The sequence below is a fragment of the Strix aluco genome, chromosome 15 (genome assembly GCF_031877795.1).
Source record: "Strix aluco isolate bStrAlu1 chromosome 15, bStrAlu1.hap1, whole genome shotgun sequence".
In the NCBI taxonomy this organism is placed as follows: Eukaryota; Metazoa; Chordata; class Aves; order Strigiformes; family Strigidae; genus Strix; species Strix aluco.
In genome coordinates, this window is record NC_133945.1 from 8280671 (window position 1) to 8294186 (window position 13516).

The following is a 13516-nucleotide window of genomic DNA, read 5'->3' on the forward strand; positions in this document are numbered from 1 at the left end:
TGACTACTGAAACACAACCTATGGTTTCCTTAGGCATTGCTTCAAGTAATGCTTGTGAGATGGTAGCTTGTTCAAATCGCACTAGAAAAAGTTAATTCAGAATACTACAGCTGATGCCCCTCAGCAAAGCTCAAATATTTGTTCGTTATTGCCAGCTGCTACCAGTGCAGAGCACTTCTGTGGCACTCCAGTTGCCATCATTTCTTTTGAGAATTCCAGTTGGGCTATTGTATTCCTTCTCCTGAACCCCATCTCTGTTTTCTGTTTGAAATGGTTGTATTGTAGTGAGGAGCTCTGTCTAGTTCCTTTGTTCCTTCTTAGGAGTTTTACTGGTTTCTGATGACCTCAGTGTATTTTTGACATTATTTTCTGCTTATAAAGTTTGGAATGAAAGCTGATTATGTAAGCATGTAAGTGCACTGGCATTTCAGTAATTCAGTTGTTTGAATTAATGTAATCACTGTTTTTTCTCATTGGGTTTTGAATGAGTTTTTTGAAGTTTAACTTACCATTTATGGGGATCTCGTGCATCAGAGAAATTGTCAGCAAACTTCCCATTGGCTTATATTAAGTCACTGATTTAACAGGGAATGCTATATGACTTTTTTTCTGGCTTAGATGTCTGATTTCAGTTTCTTTCTAAAGCTGTTGGGTCAGTACAACTGTTTAGCTGATATAAAATGAAAGCAATGCTCACTTTTCTCCCTGTCAAACGTGGTTTATACAGGATTTAGTGACTTTGGTCTGCTGGAAAGAATGCTCATTTCCCCAGTAAATACCAGGTGTTGATGCAGAGTGTGATGAGAAACTCATCTGTCTGTTCAGTTGGGCTCAAAGTTCTCAAGAATCCTAAGGGAAGAAATTAAAAGTCTGTTTTAATTAGCATGAAACCTATTTTAGAGCATGCACTATAACAGCATACACCCCAAAACTAATTACAGTAATAGAGAATTGCAACTGATTCACAAGTTTCCTTTTTTTTTTTTTTCCATCTAGAGCAAGGAAAGAGTAGGATTGGTCTTCATGGATGCTGTGGATTCAGTACTAGAAATTATTTGTTTAGTACTAGAAATAATCAGAGGGTCATCATAAATTGTGTAGCATTTTGAATTCATGTCTGTCTTTTCAATCTGGGGGTTAAATTACCCCCCCATTTCAAAGGTCACGGCCCATATTCCTGAGGTTTGTTTTTAGAGGCAGTCCTTGGCTGTGCTAGCATTGGACAGAGCGCCTTTGCTTGGACTGCTGCCAGTTCCAAATTTAAGTTAAGGTCTGTCCTGCTGAAAGACCAGAGGGAGACACCATCTCACAGAGTCACTGGCAAGTGAGTTCTTTTCAAAGGTAGGATATTGTGCTTTCTTCAAACGAAAGTCGGTAGCTAGTGAAGCTTAGAGCTGCTGTGTTTCTGGGTGAGGGCTTCCTTAGAAAAAAAATATTTTTTTCCTTCCTTTTATCCCCCCACCTTTTAAATGACACCTTTTGATTTCTGAAAATAGCCTCCCAGTTGCTGCCATTTGTCATATAAAGGATAATGTGATTCTAGGTGGCTGAAGCTAAAGGAGAATAGGTGTTGTTTAGGGAAACTATCTTGGGTTTAGTTTCTTTTAGGACTTGATCTCATCTTTGCTGCCTTTAGTGCACTCTTGACCTTATTAACTAAGATCCTTGTTCCTTCAGAAATCATTGTCCTGGATTTTACAGGATAACATCCAGATTTTGCTTTAAGGGGAAAGTTTTTTTATAACTGAGTATATGTAATTTATTTTATGACAAGCCTTTCAAAAAGTTTCCAGTCACTTGTATTTGCTCACATTATTGGTGTTCTTATTTCTGCTCTCTAATAACTTGCATGTTCCAATCCTGCCTTTTGGGATGAAGAACCGAGAATTACAGGACTTTATCTGAACCAGTTATGAGCAGTGGCTTCTCTCCTGCCAATAACCTGGTGTCATAAACATTATCTGTTAAGAATTAATAACAGGGTTTTTTGGCATGAATACCAAATTTTTGAACAAAGGTGATTAGTGGGGTCTCAGACCTTTGAGTAAGGGGTCTGAGGATATCCAGTTCATCTCAAATTTGGTGTGAAAACCCATGTGTTCCCCACCCTCCCTCATGTTTTTAATGTGACATGGTGTTATCTGCCCTGGGATGTCTTTAGGTACTGCCAAGTGTTATCTATCTTAAGTTGGGGTTTATGCTTTTTATCTTCTTCTCCCAGCCTTTGTCTTTCAACCTCTCATTTTTGTTGATGTGAATGATGCCTTTTGTATCTAGGATCTCATTCTCCTTCAGACTGCACCAGTTTTTTCCTCTGGCTTTTGAAGCAAATAATCCTAATACTGAACAGAATATGACTTCTCCTTCAGGTTGCAGTAATTCTTTCGTTTGGTCTTTCCACCAAATAACCCTGAAAACTGAACAGAATGTAACTGCCACCCTGTTGTGTCAGTAGCCTGGCACTGGGCTCTGTAAGATCGATATTGTTGTACATACTGCAGTGTGGCTCTATGGCTTGAGATGATTTCCATGTTCTTCTCTTCCACTGATATTTATTTTATCAATGATTTTTTAAAGCATGTTCAATATGACAAGTGAAAGTAAGGACTCATGGGTTTGTGATATAAGCTACTTATGAAATCAAAGAAAATCTTGTTGCTGTAGGTCTGAAGTACTACAGGAACTCTGTCTTTCCAAAACGATTTGGTTCAGCTAGGTTGTCCTCCTTCTCAAGCCTGACTGAACTGAGATTTTCTTTGTTCTGGGGCTCTTCTGAAGGGGCCATTTGAATACCTTCCTTGGAAGAAGGTACTGCAACCGTATGCCCTACAAAAGGATCTACATCTCTGACCAGCTAGTCCTCTTTCTTGCTCTCCTCCTTCATCCAGTTTTTCTCTTTCCCATCCCATATTTCCCCTCCCCATATATCAGAGGTGGTTACCTGTTGATTCAAACCCTAGCCTGGAAGCTGCAAAATTGGCTTGCTGCAGCCTTAGGGCAGAGATTGGGTAATTTGCCCAGTCCCTGTATGTAATATGGGGGGGCAGGGAAGAGAAAGAAAAACAGTGAAAGGCTAGGAGAGATTTTTCAAGTGAAAAAGAATTAAAGGCAGACTTTCTTTGTATAGAAAGTAGATGAACAAGTGATATGATGAAGGAATAAGTTAAGCAGGCATAACTGATTCATATTGATGAGCAATGGAAGTCTCACCTAAACACAGTTAGCTTTAGTTGGTAAGACAGGGGCTGTTTTCCACCAGTCCCTGTGGCAGATAGTTCAGTCCTTGCAAACTCAACCTTTATTTTTGCCAAAGAACGTGAAAGAACTTGCTGTAATCAAACATGGGACTGCCTCCCATCTCCTAGTGTGGTTTAGTTAGAAAAGGTGTCAGAAGAGCCCCCTTTTCCCAGTTACCTTTTCATCTGCTTTACACATTTATCTGCATTTTAGTGAAATCAGAAGCAAAGCTGGTCAGGGCCAGATTTTTAAAATGCCTCAGCTTCAAGACAGGTTCATAAAGGAAGTGCCGCTCCACCTGTCAGCTCCCACTTTGGAAATAACAAAAGGTCCTAAATGGGAGCTGAAGATTTTTGATTCCAAAATGTCCTGTATGCCATGCTGCTCAATGTCAGCACAGCACCTGTTGTCCCTGCCCACATCTCATCTTCTGAATCTCAAGAGACCTTTGAGAGTAAAAAAAAAAAAAAAGGACAACATAAAGAGGGCAGCTGCTTTAAATGACTAGCTGAACATGAACCAGTAAGGAGAACCTCCTGCTTATCCAGCCTAAAGGCCAGTGGCCTTGTGTCTAAACAGCTCTTTCCCAGGAATTATTTTAGGAGTGATACACACTCTTATGTTAAACCAACTCTACCAGGCCTCTGCTGTAAATCAGTACAAAACGCACCCTCTGTGTGCACTCAGCACAGAGAGGTGGAGCAGTAAGACACTGCTCTGAGCAGCTGGGTGCTGTGCTCACACACTGCTTCGCCACGGAGTGAGTTTAATCCTCCTTTTGGGTTTCTGATTTCCCACTTTGGGCATAGTCCCTGTGCCCAGGGGAGCTCAGGGCCTGGACATCCAGCTGCATTAAGCACAGTGAAGTACTTTGTAGATACATGAGTTAGCTCAGGAAGGGGAAGCTCCACAGTACCTTGAGAAGAGAGGTGTACTAACTTGATGGCTTTATTTTTAGACCTTGTCAAGCTTATTTAGAACTGGCTCAGCTATCTTTATGTGTTATTTTGTTGTGTTCTAGCTATACCTCCAGAAATACTTGTTTTATACAGTTCACTACTGGTTCAACAAGCTAGGCTGTTCACCGACCAGCTACTTGAGGAATTCTGTCCAAGCCCCCGATGGAAATCTGCAAGCACCTGACATTTTCCACATTAGCTCTGTTCCATGGCACGTAGAGCCTCTGTCATCCCTTCAGCTCCACACAAGCTCAGCCTACTTCATGACACTGAATTCTGGCTTAGCATTATTAGTTACCTCTTGTTTTCTGCTACTCATGCTGTCTTTTTGTTTGAAGTAGTCTATGAGTTGTGCGCCCAGACTTCTCCAACATCTTCCTGGTAAAGGCCTCTCTTGCAGGTCAAACTGCAAGAGTTCAAACTCTGTCTGCCCAACAGGGAAGATATACTAATATTTGGTTTTGACCTTATGTGCGACCCAAAAGTTGTAGAGATTCCACGAAGGGGTTGTAACTGTCGTAAGAGCTTGGAGGTATATACAGTGAGAAAATTAGTGATCTTTTTTACAGCAGAAGTATCACTTAATCTTTGGCCATGTAATAAGCTGTAACATAAACTACTCCCTTGAAGGCAACGGCTTAGCAAAGAGATTAGGGCTGTGCATTGGTATCAGAATCCAATTCCAGGATGAGCTAGGTCTCACAGATACCTTTAGCTTGGGTTTCATTAACAGGTTTAATTTAAGTATATTAGAACACAGGGTCATGCTGTTAAACTGCACAATTAACATTGGTATAAAAGTAAACAACACGAATGTAGGCTTTAGCTTACTAGATTGGACGTGCGGTTCGTTTAAATCAGGTAACTTGCCTCTACCAACAGGTGGTGAAAGACACTGGAAATGGAAGCGCAGGTTTCAGTGCATTAAGCAAATAACATGCTCAGAGAGAAAATCTACTCTGAGCCTCCAGAAGATACACTGGCTTATATCCATCTGGAATAATACACAGTAACTGGTCTCTGGCATGCAGATCCTGTGGTACGGGCTGTTCTAGAGAAATCTAAGAGGTTTTATTACAATCAGAAAAACGCAGCGACATATCCCAGCCCTGAGGAGTTTTCACTCTAAATACACTTTGTACAAGAGAGTGAATCTAGAGCAAAATGTGGGAACAGGGTCTCTGAACCCAAGTTCTTTACATGACAGCTGACAAGATCCAATGCCAAGTGTCCTGCTGGGATGTTCAGATTAGTATTTAAATGCTTAAAATTGGGTACTGATGTGAACTTTTGAAAGTCTAAATGAAGGGATGAGGAAATCTGCTGAAGATACCTCTGTATGGGATTTGGTTTACTGGTGGTTAAAGCAGGGTGAAGAAAAAGAACCTCCCTAGTTTTCAAGCCTCTGCTAATTTTCTTGATGGTGAAATGGTCTGGTTTTTTTTCATCTTGTGGCTCTAGGAAGACTGTTCAGAAAGGAAAACTCATGGATCTCACAAGCACAGTCATCATCCCGCTGCTTTTTGGCAGCTTGGGGATCTTCGCCCTTTTTCGGCTACTGCAGTGGATGCGGATGCGGGCTTACCTCCAGGAAGCTGTGGTCGTGATCACGGGGGCTACCTCGGGCCTGGGAAAAGGTCGGTACTGAAAGGGCACCAGAGGCAGGACAGGCAGAGGTTTGTGGAAGGGGCACCTCCTGGAATAAAGCAGGAACAAGCGGAAAGTTCCTACTGCTCTGAATTTTGAGAGACACAGCTTGCATAGCCATATCAGTTACAACTATAGCCAGTGCAAATTTTGATGCAAGAAAGTCTCAAAATTTGTTAAGGAAGATTTTAGTCATCCTGTATAAATTGGAACTCATCAAAGCAAGGAACAAGTTATGCCGTTCTTGTGCTGTCAGGGGTCTTTTGTCTAAATCCTGAAAAAGCCAGAAAGTCAAATTGTTTCTCTAAAACTTCCCAAAATTGGTGTTTTGCATTCATGTTTGTTATATTTCCAGATACCCTGCCATATTTTCCACTCCTTCTCCTTGCCCCTCACCCTCATGTTAAAGTACCTTTTCTCTTGTGGTACAAATCCATCCATTCTAAATTCAAACTCTTGGCAATATTAACACCAGTGAGTGTGCTTTTTTCCAAATAAAATTTATTCTTTGAGTGGATAGGTTCTCCAATTCTGTTTGCTGTAATTGCTTTAAAAGCTTCTTGAAGAGAAGACAAGGTGCTCCCTGCTCTCAAGGCCTTTCATGAGGATAAGTACATTTATAGAACAAATAAAGCCTAAACAGATGCTGTCTTTGCATGCGAGTTTGTCCTTAAGAATAGGGGTGTTCAGTAACCGAACGACCAAAGGAGATGAAATGGTCCTCTGCTGGGAGTGGTAAAAGAATTTGTATTTCACATCAAGAAGAGATGGAACTGGTATTGCAGGAGGGACCTTCTGGCTGTGACAGGCTGGGCAGATGAAGCACTGTGAGGTGTTGGCTCTACAGAGTTCCACCACTGTACAGTGAAGTTCCACCACTTACTGACTCACTGCCAAGATCTTACACTATTCCCTTCAGTCCCAGTTATTAATATACTAGACCACCTCTAATTACTGTGTGTTCTTAAACACCCTTTGTTATGCTCCACTGTCATCTCTTGTGCAAATGAGCAATTTCTCTCACTGGATCACAGAGGGGTAGGGTAGAACAGGCGATTGCCTCAGCAGCTGGTAGCACTGAGAGGAGGACAGTAGCATGGCATCCCCTCTTCAGCCGTTTCCTGATGAAGAGGATCATCTTGATGAAACCTCTATCTCCAGAGACTTCCAAAACCTTTGGAGATGTTCGCTAAAACTGAAACTCATAAGACCAGGCCCCGCTGCATTCGATGACATACACAAGGTAACTGTAGTCCCTCTTAAGAGGAGCATGTAGTCAAAAATTAAGAGGCACAGGCAAATTTGACCAGCTGATGGGGGAGGATGCATGAACAGCACAATAACTGCATAACCAGCACAGTGAGCACAGCAGCTGCCTCACCTCTGTCACATCTGCCAAAGTCACAGGAAAACAGCATCTATAACTCAGCCTATCACTCAGGAGTAATAAGGCCATCTTAGACCCTTGGCAGCTACAAGAAGTTTTAGCCTAGCACCAGGCATGGTGTGGATCTGCTGTTTGTCTCCATCATTCAAATGTCGACTTTTCTCTCTTCCTTGGTTCCTCCAAAGAATGTGCAAAAGCCTTCCATGCAGCTGGCTCCAAGCTGGTGCTCTGTGGCAGAGACAGCGAGAAGCTCAAAGACCTGGTGCAGCAGCTTTCTACCATGACCAACCACCGAAAGAACGTAAGTGCGGGAGGAGGAGAAGCTTGTTGTCTGGCTGGGATTTCTGTTCATGTTATTACAGAAGTTACAGAATTGCTTGTGGGTTGTTCTGTTGAGCAATAGGAAAAATGCAACTCTGTGGTTAGGGATAGATATTGCTATAGGAGTACATTGAGCTGACATGTCGTATCTTGTAAAAACCCTACAAAAATAAGCCCTATGAAGGACTCCTTGCCTTGTAATGGCAGTGAAGGCATGCGAGTGCAGAGTGCCCAGACCCCTTGCCCAGTCATATACTGAACCTGGAGAAGTGACTTTCCTCTCTTGGCTTTTATTTTTGATGTCTAGTTCTGCTGACAGTGGCTAAGAAAGGTATTGCTGGCTTCTGTAGAAGACACATGGGTTAAGTTTTTGACTTTTTCAGATGCATTTTCTTTAATAAGACAATAGGAAACTTTAGTACTTGAGGAGGATCTCACTTGCCCCTTTCCTAGACTCTAGTATAGGAACAGGCTACAGGAGCACAACCTGCTTCTGTCACGTATTCCTGCCAGAGGGAACTGCTGCACTGTAATGGCACGAGGTTTGGATGGCCCTGCTTCTGTGCTTCCAGAGCTGGGAAATCCCATCATGAGTGTGAAAATACAGCACATTCAGCACAGCCTGAACTGGTCTTTTGCTAATTTTTGTTTATTCACAGACACACAAACCTCACACTGTGGTTTTTGACCTCTCGGATACTAGAACTGTCCTAAATGCTGCTGAAGAGATCCTGAGGTACTTGGGTCACGTGGACATACTGATCAACAATGCAGGCATCAGTTTCCGAGGCACAATTGTGGACACAGGACTGGACGTGGATAAGAAAGTGATGGAAACAAATTATTTTGGTCCTATAGCCCTCACCAAAGGTACCCATGATCCAGATTACAGGGGTGTGGTGGATTTGTCTGATACCTTCTGCAGGCCAACACAACTAAACACAGCTTAATTTCTGTTTTTAATTGTATTTTTGTAATTGTATTTGGTACAGTATAAGAGGGGAGGAAGGGTTTGGTTTATGGTCAGGCCTAAAGGAGATGCTTGGGCATGACTGTGTGGGAAGTAGCCAGTGAGAGATACCATCTTGTTTAAAACACCTCCTGACTCTAGCCCGGCAGGAACTGATGAAGAGAGATATGGTTAGCCTGTCTGCACTGATAAAACACTAGAGAACACAGTAGGGGTTCTAGGTGAAGCAGTAGCTTTCCTAGGAAGCTTCTTTGGTTACACAGAAAGTTTGGCCTGAAGGGTGTCAGCTTCAGGAAATGGAAAGATATACTGGTGGCAGAAAAGAGCAAGTCCTGCTCATCATGCCTGTGGGAGACCACAGCAACTCTTAACAGCCTGTGTGCAGCCTGGCTGGCACAAAGAGTCTCCTCACAGGTGAACGTCCCAGCCAGACTGCAGCTTCAGTTAGAGGCATGCGAAGCACTATCCCTTGCCCAACCCCTGCACTGAACAAGGGTCTTGTAATTCACTCAGGCATCTTTGAATGCTCTGACAGCATTGATTCTTGACAGCAGTAATGGCAGGACTGTTATTCTGAATGGGTCTTTTCTGTCTTTTGCCAGCACTTCTCCCCTCCATGATCAAGAGGAGACAAGGCCACATTGTGGCCATCAGCAGCATCCAAGGCAAAATAAGCATTCCTTTCAGATCCGCATGTAAGTACCTCCACAGAAGATGGGGAAGACATATTTGGGGCACCAGACTGAATGAATACTTGGCTGCTGCTTCCACATTTAGCTCTCTGTAGAGCTGGCTGCATGCAGGGAAGGCAGAGCTGTGCATCATTCTCAGTGCGGTCACAAATCACTGACAGCTGTTGAGGAAGGCACTCAACTCACAAATACAAAAGTCTTAGCCCTGTCCCAAAGTTGTTAAGGGATGGGAAAGGAGAATATGTTTTCAGTGTTTTGAAAACAGCTTGATATTCCTGTCTCAACACTTGAGAGTCCCTATAAGTTTTCTGATTAATTCCATAATATTATTGCATTTTATCTGTGCTGTTTGCCTGGTTAATCTCCTATAAGAAAGTAGGAACTCTTTGTTTTAATAAGTTATGAAGTTCCATAGTACAGCCAATGCCAAAGTAAAAGCCTAAACCGTTATCTTGATCCAGCAAACTCTTCATGATAAATCAGCTGTGACAAGAAATATTGGTGAGATTACTGGAAAAAGCCTTATAAAAGATGGAGGAACTAACAGAAGAGCGTTCAGCATACAAGCATCTGTAAATCACTGAAAATAAACATAAAAATGGAAAAATACAGTGGTGATGGCAGAAGAGCAGTAGGGCATGATGCTGAGTGAAGGAGAGCCTGGAACGTCAGGGCCACCTGATCTTGCAGATGATGTGGGTATGACTGCACCAAGCAGTGTGTTCTGAAGCTCTTCAGAACAGCAACCGGAGCCGTGCGAGCCTGACAGCGTGGAGCTTGGCTCTTGCCTCGCTCCTCGGGCAGGGACGCAGCCTGCGCTGAGCTCCGTGCTGCCGAGGTCCACCCTGCAGCCGTGCTGAGGTGACGACAGTCACGGTGGCAGTGACCAAGTATCCCTGGAAAGGGAGCGAGCAGGAGGACTCGCTCAGCCATTTAACAGAGGGAAATCCTGCCCTAGGCCACACTTCTCCGTCCGTCTGCTTGTGTGATCAGGTTTTGAGTTGTGTGCAGCCAAGTTCTGAAGCTGCTCCACACATCTGCGCCGCTCGGCGCACGTAGGGCCGCAGGGCACAGGGCTGTCAGCTCTGCCCTCCTGCACTGGCATCACGCTCCCCCAGCCCCTCTTGGCAAATGCTTCCCAGCCAGGCTGCACGGCTCCTTTCTCGCAAGTGGGAGGCAGCTTGGGTTCACTCCATAGTGCTTTGGCATGGCTGTGATATTAAGCTCAGGATCCTAGCCAGCTTCCAACTTGAGTATTTACATTTTGCCTTCCTAAATTGCCTCTCACTCCCACTACCTGTTGCTGCCATTCACTAAAAAAAAAAAAAACCAAACCCACAACAAACCCAACCTAGAAGTTAGAGAACAGCTGCTGGGTTCTTGTGGAGAAGTGGCTTCATTGCAGTGAAAAACCCATTCAGAGGAGTGAATCTTCAGCCCTGCTCCTTCTCCTTAGTGCATAGTTGTTTTCCTGTTTTCCAGATGCTGCCTCTAAGCATGCTACCCAGGCCTTCTTTGATTGTCTACGAGCAGAGGTCAAGCAGTACAACATCGATGTGACAGTTATAAGCCCCGGGTACATTCAGACAAACCTCTCTCTCAATGCTATAACAGCAGATGGATCTCGCTATGGAGGTAAGATTTGATTTTGTGCCCTGTATCTAAAGCATCTCGACCTCATGAGATACTCCAGAGTGTGCTTTGCAAGATGTGGCCTTGGGTGGGGTCACAGATTAGCTCTCAAGTATCGGAAGACAACTTTGAATGCAGGGTAGGAACAGCAACCCCCAAAATTTAGCCTTTCTAGACACCAACTACTGACTTCTAGCCCAACCATGTGCTCCCATAGTGTAAAAACCAAACCCATACCAGCAGCCATGTACAGTTAGAACAGAGCATTCCTAGGAAAGGTGCTGAAGTGTGGGCTTACCTGCTGGTGTTGATGCTGACTCGGCTTTCCTTTGGCAGTGATGGACAAGAACACCACCGAAGGACAGACAGCCGCAGAGGTCGCTCAGGTGGTTCTCAGTGCAGTGGGACAGAAGAAGAAGGAAGTGCTTGTAGCTGGCCTGACACCCTCCCTGGCTGTCTACCTGCGAAACCTCTTCCCCAGGCTCTTCTTCACCTTAATGGCCACTAGAGCAAAAAAGGAGAGAAAAGCAAAGGACTCATAGAGCTCAGGTCCTTCGAGTAGTAACTGTAGGGAGAGGCTAACCCCCTGCAGTTTGTTCTGGGACACGAGTGGAGGTGCTCCTGCAGGAAAAACTTTTCTCAAAATACTCTCATTTACCATTGTGTGGAGACGGCTTCCCCCACGTGAGGGCAGGCCCACTCGCTTGAAAACAGCGCCTAAACCTCGCCTGAAGAAGGGTGCTTGGAGAAAGTGGGGGGAGCTCAAGGGAACACGGTTTGCAGCAGGGGAGGCCCATGTGCTGGAAGACAGCACCTTACCTCACCTCACTCCAGGCGTGCTCAGCACTGCTACAAATAAAACTCACCTGTTCTGCCCACACATAAAGCAGATTTTAGTTTTCCCCACCCCGCGGCCCCTGTGAAATACAGTCCTCAGCCGGGAGCTGTTGTGATCAGCATCTCCTTCCCACTCCTTCCAATCTGATCTAGAACATGTTGCTTGAAGTGGGAAACTTCACAGAGCCTCTGTTTGTCAACATGCCAAATGATCCGGTATGTTAAGCTAAAGTCAAGTCCGGTGCCACTTTTAAAGTAACAGATGTAAAATTTAAGTTTTATTTGGCAATTTGTCTGTCTGAATCACGCCTTACGGATGTACAGGGACATTTAACTCTGCGCTACCTGACAGTACAGCATTAACCCCAGCACAAGTTAATGAGGGGAAGCACTGAACAGATAAACACAAAAGCACATATAGATAACAAAATATTAAAAAAAGCACAGCAAGGTACGTTGCTCATGTGAATACTGTGCGGCTGGTAGCAGCACACTGGGTCCCGGGGCACAGAGTAGGTGTGATTCTGTAGATATCAGCCACACCGTTGCCTGGCAAGCAGAGGAGAATCTGTGCACATAGGGTGGACAGTATAGGAGACAAGACCCTCAGTTCCCATCTCTTTTAAAGCAATCACAGATGCTCGTTAGGATCACATCCAGCTGGGGAACGATACGCAGCTGCTCATGTATTGCAGGAGCACCATGGTGCGTTCTTCACCCCTTCTCCTCACAGGAGGGGTACCAGCACCACCAGGAAAAAAGGAGTGGCTGCACAGAGATAGTTAAGCAAGGACAGAAATAATCTCTTTTAACTTATAACTGAAATAAAGCCGCCTAGTAGGAGCCAAGGTCCAGACCCCTGCTGCCGTCTCCATGCACTTATCAGCATCTTCCACTGCCTTGTATGTCCTGCCGGTGAGTGCACATCTGATGACAAATAAATTACAGTGCTATGAAATCAATCCTTTTGTTCTACTTCAGCTCCTCACAGCAGGTAACATTAGAGGAAGGGAAAGCAGGAGGCGTTTGTTTTTCTTTTCTTTTGTACCAGTAGTCGCTGCAGGACAACATAACTCATCCCCAGCCCTCTTCACATCACCTGCTTACAGTAGACATAGTGTGAATCTACACAGAGGATTAGTCACACTAAAACTGATACAGGTGTGCAGGTTCAGCAGGACCTTCTCCTTCAAAAAGCCTTTTCTTGACCACTACAGATTTGTAAGTGATCTCTAAGAATCCACCCCAGCTGATGACCAGGACATGTTTAACGATCACAGCGCTGCGGCTCAGGACACCTTCTACCATTTTCATTGTGGCTGAGGTTGAAGATTTATTCCATAAAGGCCTGGGGTTGAAATTACATACACCTGAAAGCTTCAAGTTGTATCTTTTTTCCCTGTTAAGATAGGAAACCAAGGCATTACCTTCTCTCCCTCTCCACAAGGGGAGTTTAAGCATTAGTTGTGCTTTTCCTTTCGCATTTTGCACGTTCAGGTCCTCCATTTCTTGGCAAAATACGGTGCTCCTGCCAGTCTTGCCAGCTGCTCTGTGTTTCAGGTCATGGCTACCCAGGAAGGACCAGAGGGCTGCTTTGCCTTTCTGTGTTCCCATCCAGGGTGCTGAGGGGTGTAACATCAAGCCTGAAGAAAAAAAAAAAAAAACATGACATGTGGGGAGTTACTGTAGTGACTGAACTACAGCTCCAAGTCAGGGGTTAGTGAGAGTGTGCACGCTCCCCTTTGAAATTAAATTCTCTCCCTGTGAGGAGAGGAATGCAGCACGCTCTGTTTTGGAGTGCCTCCATACCGGTCAGGATGGGCAGCAAAGGGAG

At 44.4% G+C, this 13516-nt stretch overlaps 2 protein-coding genes across 3 annotated transcripts in view; one reads left to right on the forward strand and one right to left on the reverse strand.

Annotated features, from left to right (window-relative positions):
* The window catches only part of LOC141930462 (uncharacterized), a 27597-nt gene extending 16388 nt beyond the window's left edge, over positions 1-11209 (reverse strand). The window contains exons 1-2 of the mRNA XM_074841317.1: positions 11144-11209; positions 510-870 (exon numbers count right to left, since the gene is read on the reverse strand). Of these exons, the coding sequence (XP_074697418.1) occupies positions 510-558 (49 nt within the window). The 5' untranslated portion in view covers positions 559-870; positions 11144-11209. The remainder of the gene's footprint in view (positions 1-509; positions 871-11143) is intronic.
* DHRS7B (dehydrogenase/reductase 7B) overlaps positions 1-12644 on the forward strand; it is a 13336-nt gene extending 692 nt beyond the window's left edge. Inside the window, exons 1-7 of one of the 2 annotated variants that reach the window (XM_074841311.1) lie at positions 1271-1341; positions 5658-5833; positions 7416-7531; positions 8211-8421; positions 9124-9216; positions 10696-10848; positions 11182-12644. In XM_074841311.1, coding sequence (XP_074697412.1) covers positions 5683-5833; positions 7416-7531; positions 8211-8421; positions 9124-9216; positions 10696-10848; positions 11182-11387 — 930 coding nt within the window. In that variant the 5' untranslated portion in view covers positions 1271-1341; positions 5658-5682 and the 3' untranslated portion in view covers positions 11388-12644. Of the gene's footprint in view, positions 1-1270; positions 1342-5657; positions 5834-7415; positions 7532-8210; positions 8422-9123; positions 9217-10695; positions 10849-11181 lie in introns of those variants that run through there. The other variant, XM_074841312.1, reaches the window with a different exon arrangement.
* The last annotated feature ends 872 nt before the right edge of the window (positions 12645-13516 follow it).